The following is a 25,842-nucleotide window of genomic DNA, read 5'->3' as shown; positions in this document are numbered from 1 at the left end:
GAACATGAAAACAATAATGAATGGCTGCATGAAGTTTTATGACCACAAGGAGTTGGTGGTATTCTCAACCCTTCTCTCTTTCATGACATACTACATGGTGGTATAAAAGTCACTGGAACCTAAAGTACACAAGCAGCCACACGAGGGGGGAAGGGTACAGATGCAAAAATTCATTTTCTTGTACAGAAGTTTAAAAGCATCCTTCTATAGTTTTGTGATGATAAATCAAAATTTTAAACTTGGTATTTTCATTAAGAGCGTACTTCCGCAGACTAGATTATAAGGTTACATGTAGATACATGAATATACAGGGAGAGAATCATGTATATCATTCTCCAATACTTACATTTTAAATGTTTTTTTTTAATTTCCTAGGCTGACATTAAATAGAAATATTTTAAACTTTAAACAGCAAAATTTTGGAATTTCAAGTAATTATTTAATCCATGTAATTAAAAAATTCAAACCTGTCAGTTCACTACTTCAGATATATGAAGTCATAAATTAAACAAATGCCAAATAATTTTTAAAAAATCCTTCAGCAGCCAGGCATGAAAGTACAGCAGAAGCTGTGGAGCAGTGCCAGCTTCTGCCAGGGACTTCTGGGTCCTGCTCACAAAGTATACTAACCACACAGTCTTTCTTTCACCCTGTGGACTCGATATTTTCAGGAAAAGGCAGGGATACTGAAATGCAGTTAGAGAAGGATACTGATGAGATGGAAGAATAAGATCTTGTTTGTTTGTTTGTTTTCCTTTTAGCCTGAGGGCAGAAGGGGGCAGCAAAGTGAGAGAAGGCTGACTAAAGGTGGGAGAGAAACCAGGGGAAGGACTGAAACGTGAGTATAATCTACCTGAGTACAATCTTCCTTAAAATCCAGTATTAGCAGGGAAGCAGATACAATTTATTTCAAAGCTACATATCACAAACATTTGCTACTCTGAACTCTGCAGCTACTTTTCTTAAAGTGACTTCTTAACCCATCCTCTCTGCTTACTTAGTTAAGCTTTGTGCATTAAAAACACTTATAGCTGGCTGGGAGAGGTGGCTCATGCCTGTAATCCCAGCACTTTGGGAGACCGAGGCGGGTGGATCATCTGAGGCCAGGAGTTCAAGACCAGCCTGGCCAACATGGTGAAACCCAATCTCTGCAAAAAAAAATTAAAATTAATAAAACACTTACAGCTAAGAGAAAAAAAATGCCTAATTTGGGTTTAAAAAACATAACACAATAATTTATATATCTAGTATAAATAAATTAAACATGTTTTCATTAGTTTATATCAGCATTTCTTTCCCAAATAATCTATATTAGCTTCTATTTACTTAAGACACTTTGAAACCTAAGTTTACATCTGTAACCTCTCCCACATTCCTAAATAATGCTGTTTATAAAATATTCTATGAAATCCAGACCCTAAAGGACAAGTTTACATCTTTACACACTTTTACGATATCTTTTGAGATGAAATATGCTAATTGCTGCAGCTAAAATTCATCTAAGTTAACACTTATAAACTTACATTCTTCTTAAAACCAAAGTATGCACCAATAAACGTCAGAGGCACAGATATGCAGAACCACAGGGCCAATATAGCAACCAATGTCCCAAAAGGAATAGCTGCTGAAGATCCTTCTCCCCAGAGGATCAGATTCATTATAAAGAAGTCAGCAAATACAATCCTGAAAGACACAACAGGCTTTTGGGTAAAACCAAAGTTAACAAAATGTAACAATAATATGTAATTAATATTACAACTTCTATGTTTCTAATATATATACAAAGAAAGCGGAATTGCTGCATCACAGGATGTGTGAATATAAAACTTGACTAGAAACTACCCAATTGCTCTTCAGATTGGGTTTGCCTGACTTAAACTCGTACTAGCAGCCTATGAAAGTCAGTTCTTTACATATTTTCATTACACTTGGAATTGTCAGGTTGTTGTTTTCCTTTGTATTTCTTATTGAAAACTGCAGCAAGCGTCCAGTGTTTGTTGGCTGTTTTGGTTTTATCTTCTGCGCTGTGCTGCTGACATCACTGCTTAGTTTTCATTTGGGCTGCATGTCTTGCCAAGTCATGTACATGAGTTATTTACATACTCTACTTACTAAATCCTTGTTAAATATCTTGTCATAGTCTGTAGGTTTTTCTAAACCCAAACATCTAAATGTGTGTAATTTCCTTTCAGTCCTTCTTCTGAATACATCTTAAAAAATATGGTTGTAATCATACAATAATCACTTCTACTTACCCCACACAGCTTTTAAGTGTTATAATTTTCCCCTTTATCCTTTGTGTACTCTGTTTAAGAAAGCCTTCCCTAACCTGGGATCATAAAGATGCTCTCATACAGTAATTACACCTGTTGCATTTAGGTTTGACGCCACCTAGAACGGAAGACTTTCTCCCTTCATAAAGAGAATCAGTTGTCCCAGCATCACTTATCTAACAGTTCCTCTGGCTCATGGTGCCACATCTAGCATGCTGCCATAGATACAGGATCTACTTCCGTATTCTCCATCCCAGCAGCCCCTGGACATCTCCAAACACCTTCACAATGCTTGGTCTTTTCATCAGGAAACATGGTGAATTTCTGTCTCTTTACTAGTTAATAATCTTCTAGGCTTGTCTTATAGATTCTGCATACTTTGAGAGGCTATTTCGGGCCTATTGGGTAGGTTTTCTATGAATAGAGTACTCTTCCAGCATAACTACCACTACCATTAAAACGCTTAACTGGTTAATGGTGGTATTTAGGATCTTGGAACATTAGTTGATACTTAGCCATTTGCCAAACTCTTTCTATTAATTCTACAAGTTTTACTGTTAAAATTAAAATTGGTGTTCTTTGTATACAAATCATGTCATCTATAAATAATAAGATGAAATCCACCTTTTTGTTTCCTCCTTTACTGTGAATAGAACTTAAATAACAAGCGATGAAAGAGTATGCACCAATAAATGTTCCTAGTGTTTTATTATCAATGATGTTGGTTCTGAAGTAGAGATAAGATTCTTTTTAATACAAGGCAATATTTCTCTATTAAATTTTTTTAAAGCCTGAAAACAACGCTCAATATTATCAAAGGTCATTTTATTGCATCTGTTGTAATAATTATATGGAGGTGTTTATTTATGTATAATTATATGACTAGATTTCCTGTTATTAAATGTTCCCTCTATTCCTAGGTGACCACCAAGTCCCCCAGCCCCTGAATACTTGAGTTCTCAGCACACTCTATTTACCTGCTGGTAAACACCTACGCTTAAGAGCAGGATGAAGAATACCGATCAGAGAAGGGCTGATCAGAGACATAAAAGAACCAGCACAGGACAATTTCTATGAAGCCAAAACAGGAAGGAGTTTCAAGGAGAAGGTGCTCCAACATAAAACAATACAGAGAGGCAGAGAGAGGAAATGGTTTCTGGATTTGAAAATGGGAACATTATTGGTAAACTTAGAAGTTTCAGTAAAATGATGGAGAAAAATATGGATTATGTGGCTTTACACTGCAAGTGTTTACTGAGAAATGAGAAGAAAGGGGTACAGACTATTTTTTTCAAGGCATTTTGTTGGGAACACAAACGACATGAGATAGAAATAAGAGGGGAAGATGCTTATGATCCCTTTTTAGGGGAGACATGAGCATATTTGTAGGAATAAAAGAACCACATAAGCCGAACATATGAAACAGGAGCAATGGAAGATGTGTGGGATTGGAGGGAGAGATGCCTGAAAAGCAAGATTTGGAGATTCTGCAGGAAATCAGTCTTGTAAGGAAGGACACTCTCATGAGTTGACAGAGGGAAAGAAAAGAAAGGATATGGCTTGAGAAAAGCATAAAAATTTGGATAGAACCAATAACTGAAAAGAATGCGAATCTTTGGTGGAGGTGATAATCAGAGAGAATATTGATCCCAAATGTGTATTAAAATGCTGCTGCCATCACGCTTGCGTTTCTAGCCTGCAAATGGAACAGTTCTGCTTTCCAGACTTCATCTTTGGCTTTCTTTATTGCTATGATCTGTTCACAGGTCAGTTCTTCCCAACCAGAAATGGGCAGGTTTAGGAGGAAATGGGTTCTACTTCTGGGACCAGAATCACATCAAATAATTGAGAGGAGAATTCACAGTTCCAGAGAGTGAAGTGATTTTGTTTTGTTTTGGATTTGTGGTGGCTGCTTATTTTTTATTTTTGGTGTATCTTACCGTACTTTCATTGCCTCTAAAAAGTGGCAATGCTTTAGATAAAAATGGGAAAACATATGCTTGCCTGAACTATCTTCAGGTAAGGATTCCTTCCTGTGACTGGGTCAAAAGCTTTAAATGCAGCCCTACAGAACACCACATCAGACTGACCACTAAAAACCAAGAAATAGAAAGAATTCAAAGAGAAGAAAACTAAAACATTTTTCATGTCTAAAGGTACTTCCCCAGATAAGACATGGTGTAATCATTTGGCAAAGGTTTATAAAATATTTACTTTTTACCCCTTTTCAAAAATTAAATTTACTTTTTTAGGTACATGATTTCGAGACACAGGGGATTAGCCACAGACTGAAAATGTGGGGACATATAATTATGTTAAGAAAGTAATTCTTGAAAAATTCACTTACCCAGGACAAAGAAATGATGTTAATAAAACATTTGTTTTCCACTTCTCACCTCCAAAGGCTAAACAGAATGAAACAAAAGTGGTATAAATACAGACTTCTCTTTAAAGCAAAACAAATATCTATATTACAAGTCTGGTATTTGCTAAACTTTCAGACGGCACTGAGTACTCATTCCTAGAAAATGGTACTAGCAAATACCATGTGATATTCCCTTATTAAATAATCCAAATTTGAGACATACAACATGGGATTCCCTAGATAAGTCCTGCTCCAGGGATTCAGAGGAAAGTCATCAGTTCTTTTCCCCTCACAACCAAAAGAATCCTTAAACCCTGAGCCAGTAACAATCAATGGGCCTAGGTACAGAAAGGGCACATGGGATTCTCATTTATCTTGCAGTCAGTCTCAGAATTTGTTATAAAACTGGGAACTGTCAAGCCTTATGTGCAACACATTTAAATTTCCAGAGTAGGCCAACTCCTCTCTAACACTGTGGTTCCTAGGAAGTGAGTGTGTCAGATAAGGCAACTAAGAAGGGTAGAAGGCTTATGGCCGTTTGACAGAACATGCTTCCTAATAAATGTTTTACTCTCCTTTGCCTCTCTCCAATTTGTTTTTTTTTTTTCCAGTTTAAAAAATTCAAATACTGAAGTAGCTAGAGTAAAAAATGAAAGTACACTTCTGCTCCCAGTTTAAAGTCAGAAATTAAAGTGGCTGAGATGTCAGAAGTTGTGATTTAAAAAAAAAAAATTAACATTGCTTATAGGCATGTTTAAGTGCCACGTGCCCTAAAAGAAATTGGTAAAATTATATATACATGTAAAATCATATATGTGTATCATGATTTGAACTCACAGTGTTTCTGATAAAGAGACTTATAAAATGACTGATGCTGGGTTTACCACAACTCCAGTCAAAATTCAAATAATACATGATCTGCAGTGGGGAGGCCAGCAGGATGTGGAGGCATTGGTGGGAGGTTTGTGGCTGGGAACGGTGTGTGGGAAGGCAGCGGGGAGACCTGCAGGATGCGGAGGCATTAGTGGGAAAGGCATGGAAGGGAATGGGCTGTGTGAAGGCAGAGGGGAGGCCCGCAGGATAGGGAGGCATGGGTGGGAGGAGCATGGATGGGAACAGGGTATGGGGAGACCTGAAGGATGGGAGGCAGTAGTGGGAGGAGCGTGGATGGCAATGGGGTGTGAGAAGGCAGGCAGCCTGGCTGAGAAACCAACAGAAAGCCAGTGTGGCTGAAATCGTGAGAAAGTGGGAGTGCAGCATGAAGTAAGGCTTGTGTGGCAGGCAGAGGTCCGACTGTATTTTGTATGCATTCAAATACATATGATGACCCTAATCCTACCTCCTTTAGTAAAGGAGAAAGAAACAACTCGACAAAATTCACAGAAATTAAAACACACATACATACAGGGCTACACATACTCAAGAGAGAACTGTGTCTGGCAAGGTCTAAGTTAATCTTCTACCTGGGGCTGAGATGACCCAATCCCACCTTCAGGTTGCCCATGTAACTCCACTGTGTTTCACCACAAAACATTTTCATAGACAGACCCAAAGGAATCCCTGTATATCCCAGACAAGACTGTGGCATTCCTGTGGGGCCAACTCTGCCCCCCGCTGATCCTGCCAGTTGCTTTCTAAGCCATCCAGTCCCATCTTGGCCTTGCTCTGTGGCCCTGACCCTTTTTCTCATTGAACTTTATTTTACTTCTAGAAAGCAAGACCACAAGAGATTGTGACTAATGATATTGCAAAAGTAACTTCCCAGCTCTCCAAAAAAGTGAGATCTTAGTTTACTTGAAAGTTTATTTTTGTAAATATTAAAAGAGGGAGGGGATGGTGGGTAAGCACCACGATTTGCTTGTTTCACTAAACATTTTCGAACAAATAAATCTTGGGATAGTCACTCATGTCATAAAAGGAATCACCAAGCAGGCTCCTTTTAACTAAAAACAGACCCCTGTGAGGCACACTGTTTACAGAGCATCACCATCTGATACCCAGGTCAGACCCATAGCTGAAGCAGAGGCCCTTCCTGATCAGACGCCAGTCACAGTGGGTTTGACTTACACTTATAGAATCTGGCAGCAACATAGCCTGCAGGGGTGCCCAGCAGCACCCACAGGACCACAGCACACGTCATCAGCGCTCCTCGGTTGGCAGGTGACAAAAACCCCAGGCAAGCGAAAACTAAAACACAAGTAATGAAAGGTTATACATGGTATCATTCTGTTTCCTTTGTTGTGAAATGATGGAGAAACTCTCATTTTTTTAATTAATTCATGAAAAACCATGTGCTATCCTACCATGCAGCTATACTGAATCTTAGTAATATTTAATGAATTGCACCAATCTGATCATACATGAGGCAAATTCACTTTGGAAATTTCTTGTCGGAGTCCAGAACACCTCATCCTTCCTGTGATCAGGGGAGGCTGACTGGATGCTCAAAAGTGCATTTGGCTCTTCTGAGATTCAAGTAGAGCCTTTAAAATTAACATAAATGATTATGTTCCCACTATGAAATTTTCCCACTTTCATTGAAAAATACAGGGTCCTCTAGGGGTAAAAAAACAAAAGAAAACAAAACAAAAAAACCTTACAACATTCTAACTAAGAGATATACAGAATCTGATAATCAAAGAACAAAATGAGGGAGAAAGATTTTACAGGGCCATTAGCTTTTCACAAATCACTGAAGGACCTGGTCAGCGATGTGGGGAAACCCTGGCCCTACCTTATTCATGTGGTTAGCTTTGTTTGCTCTTCTCTCTATAAGCCTTCCTACTAATGAGAATAAAAATGCTATATTATATTCATAGAGATTCCCAGCTTTAAGCTGGGGCTCAGAAGTTATAAGGTGCTCAGAATCCCAAGGTGAGTAGGATACTGCTGAGAAGAGTTTCAGATGGCTTTCTTATCCCAGCAGCAACAAAATCCCTACTGTTTCCCCCAAAACGTGCATGACCAAGCACATATGTAACCAAGCACACACACACACGTCTCTGACCAAAGCACCAGAATCATGATCAGCAGGAAACACATCAGGGTAGTTTTAGAAGATGTACCGGATTCAGCTAAGATGCAACCCTTTTCTCCTCCCCTGCCTGAAAAATGGACTGCCCTTCAGCAAAAGTTCCTATTTGAGGACTTAAAGAAAATGATTCCCATCATATTCTAGCCTATGCTCTCTGAAACTTTCCTTCCTTAAAAGTTCACTTTTCTGGCTGACCCCAATAAAGACCAGACCGTGGCGGAAGACAGCTCCTTGTAAGATTTGAAAGCCATTTATCTTCAAGCATTCATTCTGCTCTAAGTCTACTTTGGTTCTCTGGCATCCAGTGCCTTCACACTACCCTCTGTCCAAACCTTTTTTAAGATGCCTTTTCCTGACCTACCCTCTGTAGCATGACATATTTCTCTTTAGTGTGACATACTTACAAATTCTAGCTGCACCTATCAAAGCTGTATTTCCTTGTTAGTAGATTCAAAAAAGATGTTCTAGTTAGTCTTCAAACTGAGCCTGAAGGTGTGAGTCAGTGGTTCCCAAACTTATTCAGTGCCAGACATTTGGAAATGATATTGCTCTTTGCAAAGCATTTATACAATTAATTTCATCCAAAAAATTTAGAAGAACTTCACTAACAAAAAAATCACTAGAGTAGTATGTATTTAACATGCAATCAAACATAAAAACAAATATTTACTAAAAACTTATTACAGGTCAGTTTCTGAATTCTCCTAGTAATATTCATTTGTTGTTACTTATCAGTAGCAGGCATCAATGAAGTAAAATACATTAAATAAAGGTAAATTTAGAAAATTCTATTCATAAACATTTTTTTCTCTTCCAATTAAGAAAACCGAAAGACAATGGAATTAACATATACCCAGAGGTCATCTCAGAACCACTCCTGGGGCTATCAATACCTCTAAGGAACTTCTATTAAAATAAAAAAAAAATTGTCCTAGTTGGCAAAAATTTAGATACAATTTCTGAAGTTGTTGAGGTAGCTCAAAGAGGCCCTTCTTACAGAGGAAGGTCTTTCTTACGCACTCGATTTCTCTAGAGAAACAGAGCTCCTGCTTCCTAAATCCTCCCCAGATGAGAAAAGTCTATAAAGTGCTTCCTGCCCCATCCCCTCTCTTCCCACCTCCTCCCTCTGTGGAAGTCAAGAATATCCTGGAACCCTAATCAGACTGTGCCTGCCCATGAAGGCTGGGTAACTGAGACCCCAAGTGGTCCTGGTTCTGGGCTGTTTAGACTCAGATGCTGAAGTATTCAGGACCTGTTCACCTCCAGCCCAGTGCTTCCCTGACAAAGGCTTGTCTCTGAAGAGCTGAAGGGAGAGACCAAGAATCAGTCTTTGGGTGAAGCTAACCCTGCCCCAAGTCACTTAGAGCCAAAGCACCCAGATTTTGAGAACTAAAAGACTCTCAGAAATAATCTAGCCTACCTACCCACCTAGAAAAACTGGTTTTTAAATAATTATTATATTTAGAAAGTATTTTCTACTTTAAAGTTTTCAGTTAACACTTACATAGAGTCACAAAGGTCATAATTAAAATCTGTGTCCCAGATCCTAGGAAGACTGATAGCAGCATCCCTTTTCTTGGAGGACGGAATATATCACCATGAACTAGTTTCCAGCCAAATTCTTCCTGGGCATCCTCCTAAAAGCGGAATGAAATCAGTTCAATGTTCTTATGGTATCAACAAGACAACCATAGACAGTTTTTTCATTTATGAATATGCTGTTGCAGAAAAAACTTTTTTTTTTTAACTTACAAATGTTAGTATCTATTTCAATTTTGAAGAACAGAGCTTGACTCATGGAGCTTTATATGGCTTTGTTGAATTGTCTTCTATGTCAGTTTCCTGAATTTATGACATTAAGGTCTACAAATATAGTTATTGAGAAATTTTATAAAGATAATGTGATTGCTACCTAGTTCTAAGTCAAGCTTTGTGATCCAACTTGATGACAATTTTTAGTCACACTCTAACCTCTTCAACCTACTTTTACTAATCTCCACAATAAGCAAATGGCATTAGCTCTCCTATTATAGCTACTCTGCTAATACAGTAAACATGGCTGTAAACATATTAATAAGTTTGCGTCACCAGCCCAAACTGCAGCCCTGATCTCCAGACACACACACAAGTACCTAATTACCAGCTTCACTTGGTTGTATAATACACATCTTAAACGGAATTATCCATAACTGAACAGATTATTAATTGTCTTTCCCCACCTAAATCTGCTCTTCCTACAGATTCCAGTAGATAAAAACTCCATCCTTCCAGCTTCTCAGTTCCCCAAGCCCCAGAGTCATCCATGATTTTTCCCTTCTTTTCCTACCTTGCACACAACCTTCTAACAAATGTTATGGCTCTGCCACCAAAATATATCCATAGGATGCCCACCACCCTCCTGGTTCAAGTCAACCCATCTTACCTGACTACTGAATGTACACTAAACCTGTCTGTTCCTGCCCTTGCCACTATTCAGTTGATCCTCAATACGGCAGCCAGAGGGATCATTCTGGTGGCTTGAGCCAGAAACCCGGGGTCATTCACTGACTTTTCTTCAGCTTCTACACTCTCCACCACTAACTAGTCAATCAGCTCCATCCCACCTCCCAAACATACTCCACATTTATCTGTCCACTCAGCTCCTTCCTCCGTGCCACCTTCCTTGGTCTCTGGGAATTCTGTAACAGCCTCCTGACTGGTCTCTATAACTCCAATTTTGCCCTGCACTGGATGATTCTCAACATAATATTCAAAGTAATTTTCTTAAAACATGTATCTGGTCATATCATTGCAGTTTAAAATTCTTCAACAGCTTCTCGATGACCTTCAAACTGTACAGCTTACAAGATCTTTGGAATCTGGCCTCTGCTTGTTCAGCTTCCTCTGTCAACATTCCCTCAAGGGTACCTTGGCATCCCTCCCTGGAATCCCCATTCAAACTACTACCTTTTCAAGCAGTAGACAATGCTATTGCTAATATATTAAATTTATATTTTTAAGTAAATATAAATCAACAGAAATTTGAAATGTGGAAAACTGTACAGAGGCATTAATCCTGCTTTTAAAATATCTAGGCTGGGAGCAGTGGCTCATGCCTATAATCCCAGCACTTTGGGAGGCTGAGGTGGGTAGATCATTTGAGGTCGGGAATTCAAGACCAGCCTGGCCAATATGGTGAAACCCCATCTCTACTAAAAATACAAAAATTAGCTGGGCGGTAGTGGCATGCGCCTGTAATCCTAGCTACTCGGGAGACTGAGGCAGGACAATCACTTGAGCCTGGGAGGTGGAGGTTGTGGTGAACCAAGATTGCATCACGGCATTCTAATCTGGACGACAGAGTGAGACCCTGTCTCAAAAATAAATAAACAAACAAACAAACAAATAAATAAATAAAAACATCTAACTTTTAAGGCAATAGTAAAAATCAAAATATTTACCTCCCCTTGGTATAAAATACTTTCCTACACTTGGGAATTAGACTCTGCTTGGTCATTTGCAAGGAATGTACAAAGTTGAAGTATTATTAGAAGTATGTAGGCTCTAAGTGAATTATATCTGGGATTGGCTTCAAAAAACCTGGTGGGCACAGGTGGAATTCCACAGATGGAAACAAGATTGAACCTGAGTTTATTAAGTGTTGGACTAGAATGTGGGCACTCTAATCTCTTTAGATTTGTGAATGTCTCTTAAAAAGCAGGGGAGGAAAACATGCATCTCTTCTTTTAGGTGGGGTAGTATTAACAGGGGGCCATTTCTGATTCCTTTTTATTAAGCAGGCACTAAAAATATCAAAGGGTGTAAGTGAAAACTAAGTTTCCCCCAGAGAGAAAGGCTCCCTGTTCTGCCGCAAACCAATGTGACTAGCTTCTTGTTATTCTTGCAGAGATATTCTACCTATATATAAGCAATGCATGAATAGATTTTCTCATTTTTTTCCCCCAAAAACGGTTGCATATTATACACATTGTTTTATATCTTGCTTTTTTAGTCTAATGACATCATGAAGATGCTTCTCTTTGTATATATGGCTACCTCATTCTTTTTAGTGATTACATAGTATTTTACAATATGGATATTCTATAATTTACAAAATTTGTTCCCTATTGACAGATATTTGGGTTGTTTATATTCTGCTATTTATAAAAAACAAGATGCTTATTGTTAAAAAAAAATCTTCTGCATTCATTAATTTCTACAAATGGAATTTTTGGGTCAATTTATATTATAAACTACAACACATATTGCCAAATTGTTCTCTAAAGGTTACATCACTTTACATCCTCATGTCCTCAATTCCCCAACACAGACTTATATTAAACATTTATATTTCTGCCAATGCACCAGGTGAACAAACAGTAATCACAGAGCAATAATTTCTTTTATGGCTTTTGTCTCTCTGTGATACTTATAAAATTCTACCTTTCGTTAAGATTTAAACATATGCTCTTCCAGTGTTTGATAGATTCTCATGTAAATCATTATTTTAAGTAATAAAGTTGGAATTTACCTTTTCTCCCCCTTTATCCCAATACCATTCAATAAAGCATCTGTTTTTCTCTTGTTGATATACATTTGCTAACCTCTACATTTAGACTTACTATACACAGAAAAGGTTTACATGGAATTTCTTTGTTCACCAATCCTAAATCTCCCTTTAGGATTCACTTTATTTATTTATTATCTGCTCAAGTTTTCTATAAATTCTTTCCATGAAGATCAGCTTGAAGTCAACTGTTTCTATTCATCTCTAAAAGATGAACATCTCACCTTCATTCTTCTTCTCTATTTTTATTTTTTTTAAATTTTGAGACAGGGTCTCTGTTGCCCATGCTGGGGTGCAGTGGTGTGACCACAACTCACTGCATCCTTGACCTCCTGAGCCCAAGGGATCCTCCCATCTTAGCTTCCCGAGTAGTTAGAACTACAGGTGTAAGCCACCGCCATGCCCAGTGAATTTTTTATTTTTAAATTTTTTTGTAGAGATGGGGTTTCCCTATGTTGCCCAGGCTTGTCTTGAACTCCTGTGCTCAAGCAATTCTTTAACCTTGGCCTCCCAAAGTGTTGGGATTACAGGTGTGAGCCACCGTACCTGGCCTCATCTTCATTTTTGAAAGATGACTTCTCTGTGTACACAATTCTATGTAAATAATTCCTCTCGCCAATTTAACGATATTTAGTCTTGGCACTTCCATCATCAATCTAATTGTTTTTCCTTGGTAGATGCTGAGTCTTTTTTCCTTTGGGCTGATTCTAAGATAATCTCCTTTCTCTAAGGTTCTATAGTTTTGTCACAATTGATGTAGATGTGGATTTCTTTTTATTTATTCTGCTCAGGATACACTGTTTTCTGTATCTATGGATTTTTACTTTTCATCTAGTCTGAAAAATTCTGAGCTATTACTTTTTCATATGTTTTATCTGCAATGAAGAGTTCCAGTGTCTGGAATCTCTAGAGATCTAAATCTGTCCTTTACTGTAAATTTGGTGAATTTCCGACTAGTACTTCATATTTTATTGCCCCTAAATTAGAAGAATCCTGTGAATCTAAATGTGCGAGACTTTTTTCCCCAGAGGATAACCAACTATAAGCTTGGCTCTGTTTAAAACACCAGATACCACAGTGAGTGTAACAGAAAAATCCCTACTCTCAGGAGTACATGTTCTCATTGCAAAGACAATAAACAAAACAAGTCACAAAAGTATACTGTACATTAGATGGTAATAAGCACTACACAAAAAAACAGGATGTGTGGGTATGTGCAGGATAGGATGTAACTTAAATGGAATGGATGGGAGGGACTCAAAGGGAAGATCACATTTTGTAAAGATTGGAGGGAGGTAAGGGAACTAGTCATGTAAATGAGCGATGGACATCCAAAGCAGATAAAACAGTGAGTGTGAAGGCTCTGAGGTGGGAATCTGTGTCTGCCCCGTCTGAGGAACATCAAGGTAGATGGCATAGGTGAAGCAGGGTGCTGAGGTAGCATGGGGCCTTAGAGGCCAGTGTAAAGCCCCTAACTCTGGCTCTGAGTGAACAGGAAGTTCCTGGAGGGCTGTGCTCTGGAGTGAAATGATCTCATTTCTGTTTGAGCAGTTTTGCTCTGACTGCTGTGCTAAAAGATGGGAAGTAGGACAGGAGTGGAAGCAGGGACATCACTGGCCCGTGTGCCACAGGGCGACGCTGTGCAAATTAAGACAAAACTCCATTAACAGCAATTATTTGGAATAGCCAATTATGAGCAGAGTATTTTAAAATTAATATAATATTTAATAAGACACAAAATAAATAAAAATCATAGGAAAGAGGGTATAGAGTACAAATATTAAAAGCTTATAAATATTCATATATATTTTTCCCAATCAGAACAGGTGACAGGTTGGGGGAGAGGAGGCTTAAGAAGCTAGGGGAAGAGAATATAATAAAAAACTGAGTTTGCATTCATTCCAAATTACTGTGATTCTTATGAAAATTCTTTTATTATGCTGCTATGAAATGAAGAGTAGAAAATGTATAACATTTTGTAACTTAAAAAATTTGAGACTACAGAGGCTGGGACATGCAATTATTTTGAATACACCAAAAGGTAGAAATGATACAAATTTGTTAAAATTAATTTAAAAAAATTAAACACACAAATAAAAATTGCTCAGGAGTTATTCCATTCAGCTTTGTGGTTTGACAAACTGGGTACGTGTCAGGGATGGAGAATCCAAACGGAACTGTAACTGCACAACTACACCCCACGCTGCACCAGTCCATTCCGACAGGGGAGGCTTGTGAGCACGTCAGCTCCGGTGCTGACAACTGACGACTCAATTTCTAGAGTATATCAATTCTTTTTTTTTTTTTTTTTTTGGAGACAGTCTTGCTCTGTCTGTCACCCAGGCTAGAGTGCAGTGGCATGATCTCAGCTCACTGCAACCTCTGCCTCCCATGTTCAAGCAATTCTCCTGCCTCAGCCTCCTGAGTAGCTGGGACTACAAGTAACTGCCACCACGCCTGGCTAATTTTTGTGATTTTTAGTAGAGATAGGGTTTCGCCATGTTGGCCAGGCTGCTCTTGAACTCCTGACCTCAGGTGATCTGCCCACATTGGCCTCCCAAAGTGCTGGGATTACAGGTACGAGCCACCACGCCTGGCCAAGAATAACAATTCTTAAGTATTGCTTTCTTATTTGAAAGTGTAAATTCAAGATAGCTTTTGAGGAGAATTTCTTTTTTTAGAAGAATGTTTTAAAAGCAGATTCTAAGCTATTATTTCACCTTTTCCCAAAATAACAATAAACAGCGTCCTTGACAGGCTAAAGACTAGTTAAAATGTTTCCACTTACCGTAGAATCCATCTGATTATATCTGGCAATATCTTTGTGCAGTGTCCGTAACATGATCATAGCAACCATTCCAGACAAGAAAAGGACAATGACCAGGGAATTCATAATGCTGTAGAAATAAGCACATCATGATTACTCTGTAGCTTAATCCTAGGAACTGTAAAACTCTTTTAAAAACTCTTTACTGTTTTAATGAGTAACATTAAAACAGACAATCAAAATCTCAAAACGAAAACTACCTAAAATCCACAAATTCAACGAACTGTGTTCTTTCATGTTTCCCTCAAGTAGACAGATAAATAACATTATATACTTATCATAATACTGTTTCGTAGTCTGTTTAGAACTAGAGTTTCTTGGTACATGGTCAATATTATGAAATAACTACTATGCCCAAATCACTGCCACAACAAAGGACTGGCTTGTGCCCTCAAGAAATTTACTGAAGAACAACTACTCAGTAAATTAGTGAGTGTCAAAAAGATGAGACAGCAATAGGAAAAGGAGGGTTAGGGCAGCACGCACAGCTTTCTAGATAAAAGTTTTGAATCACGTTTGAAGGGAATAATAATAAAGTCATAGCAACAACAGCAGCTCTGTTTCTGAACAATCTTACATGCCAGGCAATGTCCTCAAAAGCTCTGTCCCATTATGTTCTTTAATCCTCACAACAATCCTATGAGGTGGGTATTTCTAGATAAAAGAACAGATGCTGAGAAATTAAGGGACCTGCTGTGACTCACAATCAGCAACTGAAAGGCAGGATTTGAACCCAAGGCCAGTGTTTTGAATAAAGCAGAGAGGATCTGACAGTAAATGAGATGTTCAGAGGGACACAGGGTAGAAAAGCAGAAAGCAAAAAGCAGGCTAACTCTGTAATCTTACCTAAACCACTGAATGTGGGTATGAGGCATAGACTCCAGAATATAGTCCCATCTAGAAGCCCATCTGATATTTTTATCTTCCTAGAGGAGATAAAAAATCTCTTTAAGTAAACATCTGCTGACAACATATTAAGAAAAACAACAACAAAAAATCCCATTCAAAGCTTGCCCTTCCATTGAGTCAACGATTGCAATTTCTAAATTATCACAACTCTGGTTAGTCCTGAGATTCAGAGAGTTTCAGATGTACTAAAGTCTAGGGGAAATCAGAGTAAGATCGAGCAGAAAAAAAAAAAAAAAAATCCTAGTAATACCTACTAAAAGTATTGCTTTAAATTATAATTAGATGTTTAGTTTAGATGTAAAAATTTAGAGCTCTATGTAGCTTTTTTTTTAAAAAAAACAATGAAATGAAATAGAATAATTATTATTTTCTTTATGCCTGGAACAGCTAATCAGACCAGTCATCCTAGGCACACTGAGCTCTTAACACCTAGAAATACATACTGTTTACTGCACTAGGTTTGCAAAATGAAACATCATACAGGGATATTAAATATCAAAACTATATTGGATTGCCAAAAGTTTTTAAAAAATAGATGTGGAACACTGCCTAAAATTCTCATAATGATAAACTTGCATTTTAGGAAACTTCATTAATGAAAACATTCCCTTCAATTTTTTAAGGCAATCTCCCAATAAGAAACTTTTCATTTAAAGTTCATACTTAAATTCTGATTTTAAAAATGGTGAATAAATACAGGTGGAACACTAAGATTCTCATAACAATAAATTTGCATTTTAAGAAACTTCGTTAACTCCTTTCAACTTTCTAAGACAATCTACCAATCAGAAACTCTCCATTTGAAGTTCATGCTTAAATCCTTTAAAGTATGGTGTTGATTTCTCAAATGCTTTCTGAATATATCTTTGGCATTTCCATCCTGTCGTCTTTGCCTATTTTCTACTTTTTTCTTATATATGTATCTCTTATGCTTAACACTCAGTCAGGTTCAAATCTCCAATTTCCTCTATACTCTCATTTAAACTAAGACTTAGTTCTTATTTTTGTTTTTGAGGTGGAGTCTAACTCTGTCGCCCAGGCTGGAGTGCTGTGGTGTGATCTCGGCTCACTGCAACTTCCGCCTCCCAGGTTCAAGTGATTCTCCAGCCTCGGCCTCCTGAGATAGCTGGGATTATAGGCCACCACGCCAAGCTAATTTTTGTAGTTTTAGTAGAGATGGGTTTTGTCATGTTGGTTGGGCTGGTCTTGGACTCCCGACCTCGTGATCCACCTGCTTCAGCCTCCCAAAGTGCTGGGATTACAGGCATGAACCACCATGCCAGCCACTAAGACTTAGTTTCAAGAGTGATTATATTGCTTAGTACACTGACAAATTATCCTAAAAATCAGCTTATTAATACCTTCTTCATTTGACAAGCACAATCATTAACATTTTCATTAGTTTAAGTAGAACAAATTTAAAATCAATTTCGGAGTTATACTAAAGATAACAATAGACTCACCTGGAAGCTAACAGAGTAAGTATAGGCAATTTTTATCTCCCCAGAAGCCTTGTTGCTTATGTCCATGGGGGGCCCTGAGCAGTCTGGTTTATCTATATGGGTATGTTTGAAGCTGTGGGAAGAAACATTTTTGCAAGATGCTGATAAAGTACATTTTTTTTTTAAATGGGGTAGTAAAGGTTAGAGGTTTTGTACGTATTTTAAAATGCTGCTGACAAAGGTGAAATTGTTTATGTCTAATTTAAAAGCATAAATATTTACTTCATATAAATACAACTATGTGTACAAAATTATAAACATACTTTTGAAAACACTATACTTGAAGAACATTTAAATAATCTTTTTTTTTCTTTTTGAGACAGGGTCTTACTTTCTTACCCAGGCCTGAGTGCGGTGGTGCCATCACAGCTCACTGCAGCCTCAAACTCCTGGGCTCAAGTGATCCTCCCACCTCAGTCTACCAAGTGGATGAGACTACCGGTGTATGCCACCACACCCATGCCCAGCTAATTTTTTAGTTTTTGTAGAGACAGGGTCTTGCTATGTTGACCAGGCTGGTCTTGAACTCCTGGACCCAGCCTCTCAAAGTGCTGGGATTACAGCATGAGACATCATGCCTGGCCTTTTTTTTTTTCAGACAAGGTCTTGCTCTGTACCCAGGCTGGTGTGCAGTGGTGTGATCTCAGCTCATTGCAGCTTGCAACTCCTGGGTTCAAGTGATCCTCCCACTTCAGCCACCTACAGGCACGTGCCACAATGCCCAGCTAATTTATTTTCTGTAGCGACAGGGTCTCACTACGTTGCCCAGGCTGGTCTCAAACTCCTGTGCTCAAGTGATCCTCCCACAGGCATGTGTCACCATGCCCAGCTAATTTATTTTCAGTACAGACAAGGTCTCACTATGTTGCCTAGGCTGGTCTTGAACACCTGACCTCAAGCGATCCTCCTGCCTTGGCCTCCCCAAAGTGTTGAGATCACAGGTGTGGGCCACCATGCCTGGCTAAATAACCTTATTAAAAAAACAAAACAAAAAAACGACCAATACTGATGGAGTTTAAATTAACTGACACCTTGTTGTGGCACGTATTTTTTTTTTTTTACCACCAGTGCATGAGAAAAAGGCAAATTCAGGGTAGAAAAAGTCATGGGAAAAAAAAGAAATATTGAATTAAAAAAGGATCTCATAAATAACTGATATGTACATTCATGATAAAAAATAATAAATAACTTGAAGAGCTCTCGTTCAATGGCTGGTATTTCACACTGGCATCTAATATTGCGTAGGGGCTTGAAAAATCACAGGACTTTCTGGTCATTTGGGCCTCTGACCAGAGAAAAGCTGCAGATATCAGAGGCAATGTTCTTTCCACTATGAAGGGGAACACCGTCCCAACCACACAACTTCTCCTTCCCCACTGTCAAGTGGAAAAGCTGTCAAAATTTCCTGACTGAAAAACAAAACACAAAGGCACATTGGCTTGACCGCTTACCATGACAGGAAAAGAATTATTGATTTGGTTTCTCTGGACAACCCATAACTCAATAACAAATCACGCCAAAGGAAGTTATGGTAAAATCAAGCCTGAAATGCCGTAATATTGATTAAAGAATAAGTTAATTGGGCCCCAAATACTTATTTTTTGGGTCTAAATTTCACTTACACTTATTTACCTTTTTGGTTCAAGTTTAGCAGCCACTAATCTTGCTCCCATGGACCCAGTTTCAACAACATGATAGTATATTTTGATGTCAACATGGTTGAAGATGTAAAATGTATCTCTTTCATGGAATTCTGACTGCGGAACAGAACTTAAAAGTTAAAGGTAGAAAACTGACTACACAAGAGTCAAAACACACCACTTTAAAATGGGCTAAAACAAGTATGAAAATTTAAGTTTGAACGCAATTTTAATCAAGTTTCAATTTTATACCTAAACTTTTTTTAAGCCAAAAATTAATTGGGGACGTTATATGCTTCTTAAAGTTTTAATTTTTACATAAAATTTAATAAGTACCAATTAAAAAAACACTAATCTAGTATTTTCTAGACTTTCATTTAAAATGAAACAAAGCAAAATTTAAAATATTACAAACACACTAAAGCTTATACATTTAAACACTTTTCCTCCCTGGAAGCTTGTAAATTTAGACTAAAAACATAACCTAAATTATTCAAGTGTCTCTGGTCAGCACTCACAAAAGCATTAACTGATATAATCAGTTTTATGATTAAGCTCATGCTTAATCATAACTTCCATTGGATCAGATCCAATAAGAGATTTAAATCAGGTTGATCTGATTACACAAAATTTATTTTAATATATATCCCCACCTAGTTCTAACTACCTTCTATAATAATGTCTCTGTTTGATAACTCTATTTTTAAACACAAAAGAATGGCCTCAAGGGCAGGTAGGTCTTTAAAAGGGTATAATATCTGACTTCTGAAATACAAATTTAGTTAACTTATAACGAAGTCTTTTTTGACACTCTACTATGTACATTTTGCAATATATAAGACTTATGCGAGTTAGAGCAAAGTTCTAGACCTTAGCATAGCATTTAACATACAACAGATACTCTCAGTAAATATTGAACTGAATGTGAATTATTCCAACTCTAAAACTCAACTTATGCATTATTAATCTGCTATAAGTTTTTGATCAAAGTGGTTGTACCTCAGAACATCTGAACTGTACTAATTCAACAAATATAACAATTTTTGTCTGGGTAAAGACTGGATTCTATAAAAAGCCATATTTTAAAAAGCAGCAAAGAGTTTATCATTAACTTACATTAATAACACAGGCATCTTTTGCATGGCCTTTATCTGTAATGTAACAGCCAATAGGAAATCCAGGATTACAGAACCTCTGACCATCTTCAACATCATAACACCATGTTACAGGCATATTATCCACAATCCTACATACGGAAAGAAGAGTTAAGTTAGAAAAGAACCCACCATACATGACTAAGAATTACTACCCAAATCAGTATCATCACTTTGTAAAATTTCAACATCTAAATGCTTTAAGATTCCAAAAATCACAATTTTAATAAAATGTGGTATTCATAAGTAATACAATATGCCAGTATCTGATACACTGTGACGGAAAAAACTATAGGCTGGTCCCAGTGCAGTGGTGTTTACAACTAATTGATCACAACCCAGGACAGATTTCTTTGCTCCTTTGCTACTCTGACTGGCCTTAAAAAAAGGGAAAATAAACCTTTATAGCTGTTTTGAAAGGATAAATGGTATGCAGTAAAGAGTTTTATAAACTAATTTATTGTAATTGCTAATTTAACAATACTATTTAGACCCTACAAAGTAATTTACCTTTAGCAGAACACTCAAAGCTCTAAACAGGTATACAAAGCAACATATCTAGTTCCTCAGGAACAGTTTATTAAACAGCAAAGAAGGAAAGGTCTCTCATTATTCAGGTAATTCAATAAAAAAGGAAATGAATATAATTACAAGATACAGGAAAATATTAAACTAAAGGGCCAGGAAGAAAAGTGAAAGTTACACAAAAAAATTCTGTGAAAACTATAAATCCACATTATTTCTAAAAGAAATACTGCTACAAAGCTAGTGAACCAAATCTTTCAAGTTCTATAGTGAAAAAGGACTTAAAAAAGAAAAGCAGAAAATAAAGTTCTGTGGCACTGTGTAACTACATCACAGTCCGAGCATGTGGCCCCCTGTGCCCAGAGTACACTGTGGGATACACATAAAAAAACTGCTCAACATATGCCAGCTATATTACAGTCATAAGATGACACTTCAGGGCATGTTTCATTTGTTAATTAATGTGTGCCTTAGGAAGTAAAATTATGATTCTACATTCACCCAAGGAGTACCTTAATGACCTAATAAAACATGTCTCCTTACCTTTAAATGCTATTTAATAGTACCCAGTGTATGAAATTTTAGAATCACCTTATTAAACTGCTTATTATTATAATCAGCAGGCTAGTAGTTCCAGTAAAATATTAGAAGCATAAATGCACTGTTACATAGAATAAATCAGATTTTCTGGAAGCTTAAAGAATCAGTTAACTGCTTTAATTTTTTAGATACAAGAAGAAGTTCAATTAATGAATATATACTAGCAATATATAGTATCTTCATGCTACCATACTGGAGGAAAAGTACTACATAAGTGCTAGTTACAAAATGAGGAATTACGGGGCAATTTAGGTTTTATAAAAGCCAACATCCTAAGTGTATCATTTATATACTGCCTTGGCATAACAGCTGTTTCTGGTAATAGGAAGCATTACAAAAAAAATCCTTTTGAATAAATTTAAGAAAACTTAAAGAATATATTTTTTTCCCGAGACAGGGTTTTGCTCTGTCACTCAGGCTGGAATGCAGTAGTGTGATCACGGCTCTCTGCAGCCTCCACCTCTCAGGCTCAAGTGATCCTCCCATCTCTGCCTCCCAAGTAGTTGGGACTACAGGTACATGCCATCACACTGACTAATTTTTAAAATTTTTTGTAGACCTGGGGTCTCACTGTGTTGCCAGATCTGGTCTCGAACTCCTGGGCTCAAGTGGTCCTCATACCCTGGTCTCCCAAAGTGCTGGGATTACAGGTGTGAGCCACCATGCCTGGCCAAAGAACATGATTTTCAATTACTGTCTTCCTAAGTTATTTAAATTTCTAAAATCAGCAAAAATTAAAACTCTTATTTCCAATCTGACAGAGTATATATGGGAAGAAGACTCACAGGGATAAAGGCTGAATGAGTCTCAACTTTTTACCGTAAAGAACTCCTTTCTTTTACTTTCCTCTGCCCTCCAAGGACTCCATTTGAAACACTTCTACCAATCAAGCTGCAATTATTAATAATTTGTTTTCCTAATAAATTCCAAAAGTTTCTTATCAGAATCACCCATACTGTCACAATACTCAGAAAATTATAGCCTAAAGCAAAGAAAGTTGGCATTTAACAAGTTGGCATTTCTATGTAGTTTTAACATGAGTACATTTATACTATTCATTAGGATTTTGAATTTTTGAAAATAGCATATCATTCTCCTTTGCTAACTTGGTGGGATCTGGGATTGGAACTCACTAAAGTATCTTCAAGACCCCTTTCTAATTCAATAAGCTAGTCAAGTGGTTCTATGACACTAAAAAATGTTAAGTACTCTGATAACTAGTTAATTATACTTTTATTTAAAAAAAAGTCATCAACTTTTAGAAATTCAGGCAAGAAGTAGGATCACAAACCACACAGAGCACATCTGAAGAGAGTTTAAGTGTCTGGTGCTGGTATCAAAGCAGTAGTTTCAAGAATCACGAAGTAGCTTAGCAGCTACTGACAGAGTAAGACAGTAAGATCCTCAAATTAATTGACTAAAGCCCCAAATAATACTAAAAAGTATTCGTCAAAGTATATAAGAAACTAGGCCAGGCATGGTGGCTCATGCCTGTAATCCCAGCAATTTGGGAGGCCGAGGCGGGCAGATCATCGGGTCAGGAGTTCCAGACCAGCCTGACCAACATGGTGAAACCCCATCTCTACTAAAAATACAAAAAAAAAAAAAAAAAATTAGCCAGGCATGGTGGTGGGCGCCTGTAATCCCAGCTACTTGGGAGGCTGAGGCAGGAGAATCGCTTGAACCAGGGAGGAGGAGGTTGTAGTGAGCCAAGACCGTGCCATTGCATCCAGCCCGGGCAACAGAGTAAGGCTCCGTCTCAAAAAACAACCAAAAAACAAAAAACAAAATGGAAGCAAACTATTATTAACTGTTCTTTATAGAGAACAGTAAATTAGCGCACAGTTCCAATGTCATGGGGAAGAAATTATGATTCATTCATGCAGTGAATTATGAAATTCTGAAAAAGACAGAGGCGGTTATAGATTTACAATGTTACCTGACCTGAAAAAAGTCCATATTTTCTTAAAATGAGCAAGTTGCAGAATAAATGTGTACAATAACATTTTAGTTACATTATTTTTAAAAGGGACATACGCTTTGCTATACCTCCATATGCACAGAAAATCTAGAAACATACATGAGAAATAATATTGTTAGCTCTGCAGAATAGAAATGAAGCTGGGAGTGGCTGAAGACCTCCTTTTACTTAATATTTTCTTGTACTGCTTGTGTTTTTTTATAGGCATATATTGCTTCATGATTTAGAAAATGATTAAGCTCTCCCCAATATGTCTTAGTACCAAGTATAAAATAAAACGTGCTGCATTCACAATAAAACTCTGCAACAGAATACTATAAATTCCCATGGGCATATGATGTTTTATCTATTAACTCTACTGTCTATGCTTAAAATCAAGTTATATAGTAAAATCTTTCTGAAATAGGTCATGAAAAGAATATACTCAAATAATGGTTTCAAGAAATTTATCAATGTGAATCAACATTTTTTAAATATATACTGAAACTGATTTAAGGGTTATACTTAAAATCATCAACTTTTCTTTTTTTTTTTGGGATGGAGTTTCGCTCTTGTTACCCAGGCTGGAGTGCAATGGCGCGACCTCGGCTCACCACAACCTCCGCCTCCCGGGTTCAGGCAATTCTCCTGCCTCAGCCTCCTGAGTAGCTGGGATTACAGGCACGCGCCACCATGCCCAGCTAATTTTTTGCATTTTTAGTAGAGACGGGGTTTCACCGTGTTGACCGGGATGGTCTCGATCTCTTGACCTCGTGATCCACCCGCCTCGGCCTCCCAAAGTGCTGGGATTACAGGCTTGAGCCACCGCGCCCGGCCAAAATCATCAACTTTTCTGACTCAGCTGCAAAATTATTTATCAGCACCTTCCCAGGTTACTTTTTTTAGCACAATAAGTTTGCAATTGATATACTGATTACAAATCGTTCAGTATTATTTTACTATCAAATGCTTTTACTATGTTCACTATTTTAAATTATTTATTCTTTCTTATTATTAAGCATCTTGACATCATAACAAAATCTCTGTTAACTACATCATAAATGAGTTAAAAACATATCTAAGTACTTTCCTGTGAGGAGGCTATTTCTATTACCTTCGGGAGCAAGATTAAACAGTATTCTTTCGTTCAAGTGATTCTCCTGCCTCAGCCTCCCAAGTAGCTGGGATTATAAGCACCCACCATCACACCTGGCTAATTTTTGTATTTTTAGTAGAGATGGGGGTTTCACCATGTTGGCCAGGCTGGTCTTGAACTCCTGAGTGCTGGGATTATAGGTGTGAGCCACCACAACAGGCTGACTAAATAGTATTCTAAGCACAAAGAGTAGAAGAAAGAGCTAAAAATCACCCATAGACCTTAAGAGTCATTCTTTCATTCAGTCAACAAACTGGCAGCTACTGTAGTAAACATAGGAGGATAGGGCTAATATGAGAAGAACTGAGCCTTAAACACTTTTTTGAAGATTAAAAAAAAAAGAAAAAACCATCAAGGGAAATTTCAATTACTTATGAATAACTAAACATATCCTGAGTTGATAAACAATTGATATGCATTGATCTAGCAAATAAGCAGTATTCCTATAGCAGTTTAGGAGAAAAAAGCTCATTTACCAGAAACCAAAGAAATGGGGACATGAAGGAGGCTTTAACTTCCTGTTTGCACTGAGGATCAAATGAGAAAGAAACTGACACAAGCATAAGAGGCAGGTTTTTAACAGCACTGCCTCCTTCCTTCCAGCAGAGCCCCAATAACCTACAGGGAACTCATTCCTATGGGGATGGGGGGTATGTTACCCAGGTTTGGCCAGACTGATCCCTTCTCATCACAGACTAGTTCACGGCTGTGCACAGGACCCAAGGTTCTATGCGTATGACGGCTGGGTGGGGTGGAGGAGGAGGAGAACTAACAGGTAGGAGGGAATACGAGGCCACAGGACCTGGTCAGGTCTCAGCTGAGATCCAAGGTTCCTGTGATCTAATATATTGACAGGACAAACATCCAAAAGGAAGTGCATGAAGACAGTCCTGTTCAACACTGAAAGCATCTTACAGTTTCTAGAAAAGGCAAAACATATGTAAACTATGATCCCCATAGAATAAAGGCATTTCCAAGCAAAATTACTCAGAAGAGTAACAATGTTTATACATCAAAGGTTGGATTTTGAGTCTTTAAAAATATTCTGTTTGGCTGGGTGTGATGGCTCAAGTCTGTAATTCTAGCACTTTGCGAGGCTGAGGGGCGTGGATCTCTTGAGGTCAGGAGTTTGAGACCAGCCTGGCCAAGATGGTGAAACCCCGGTCTCTACTAAAAATACAAAAATTAGCTGGACATGGTGGCAGGTGCCTGTAATCCAAGCTGCTCAGGGGGCTGAGGTGCAAGCACTTGACCCCAGGAGATGGAGGCTGCAGTGAGCTGAGATCACGGCACAGCACTCCAGCCTGGACAACAGTGTGAGACTCCATCTCAAGACAAAAAAAAAAGTTTC

At 37.8% G+C, this 25,842-nt stretch overlaps 1 protein-coding gene and 1 long non-coding RNA gene across 2 annotated transcripts in view; one reads left to right on the top strand and one right to left on the bottom strand.

Moving 5' to 3' along the window:
• Window positions 1-25,842, bottom strand: part of TM9SF2 (transmembrane 9 superfamily member 2) — a 48,603-nt gene that overhangs the window by 9,389 nt on the left and 13,372 nt on the right. Inside the window, exons 4-12 of the mRNA XM_032246148.1 lie at window positions 20,213-20,342; window positions 19,089-19,213; window positions 17,418-17,529; window positions 15,892-15,971; window positions 15,007-15,115; window positions 9,177-9,309; window positions 6,706-6,825; window positions 4,621-4,678; window positions 1,524-1,683 (exon numbers count right to left, since the gene is read on the bottom strand). Coding sequence (XP_032102039.1) covers window positions 1,524-1,683; window positions 4,621-4,678; window positions 6,706-6,825; window positions 9,177-9,309; window positions 15,007-15,115; window positions 15,892-15,971; window positions 17,418-17,529; window positions 19,089-19,213; window positions 20,213-20,342 — 1,027 coding nt within the window. The remainder of the gene's footprint in view (window positions 1-1,523; window positions 1,684-4,620; window positions 4,679-6,705; window positions 6,826-9,176; window positions 9,310-15,006; window positions 15,116-15,891; window positions 15,972-17,417; window positions 17,530-19,088; window positions 19,214-20,212; window positions 20,343-25,842) is intronic.
• On the top strand, window positions 7,074-22,877 carry LOC116528757. Its single transcript, XR_004259182.1, has 3 exons — window positions 7,074-7,146; window positions 13,980-13,982; window positions 22,846-22,877. It is a non-coding gene; the product is annotated as an uncharacterized LOC116528757 (long non-coding RNA).

The sequence above is a fragment of the Sapajus apella genome, unplaced genomic scaffold, assembly GCF_009761245.1.
Source record: "Sapajus apella isolate SASKATOON/1434 unplaced genomic scaffold, GSC_monkey_1.0 scaffold60, whole genome shotgun sequence".
NCBI classification, from domain to species: Eukaryota; Metazoa; Chordata; class Mammalia; order Primates; family Cebidae; genus Sapajus; species Sapajus apella.
Note: the sequence above shows the minus strand (reverse complement) of the source record. Positions and strands in the feature narration are given on the sequence as shown.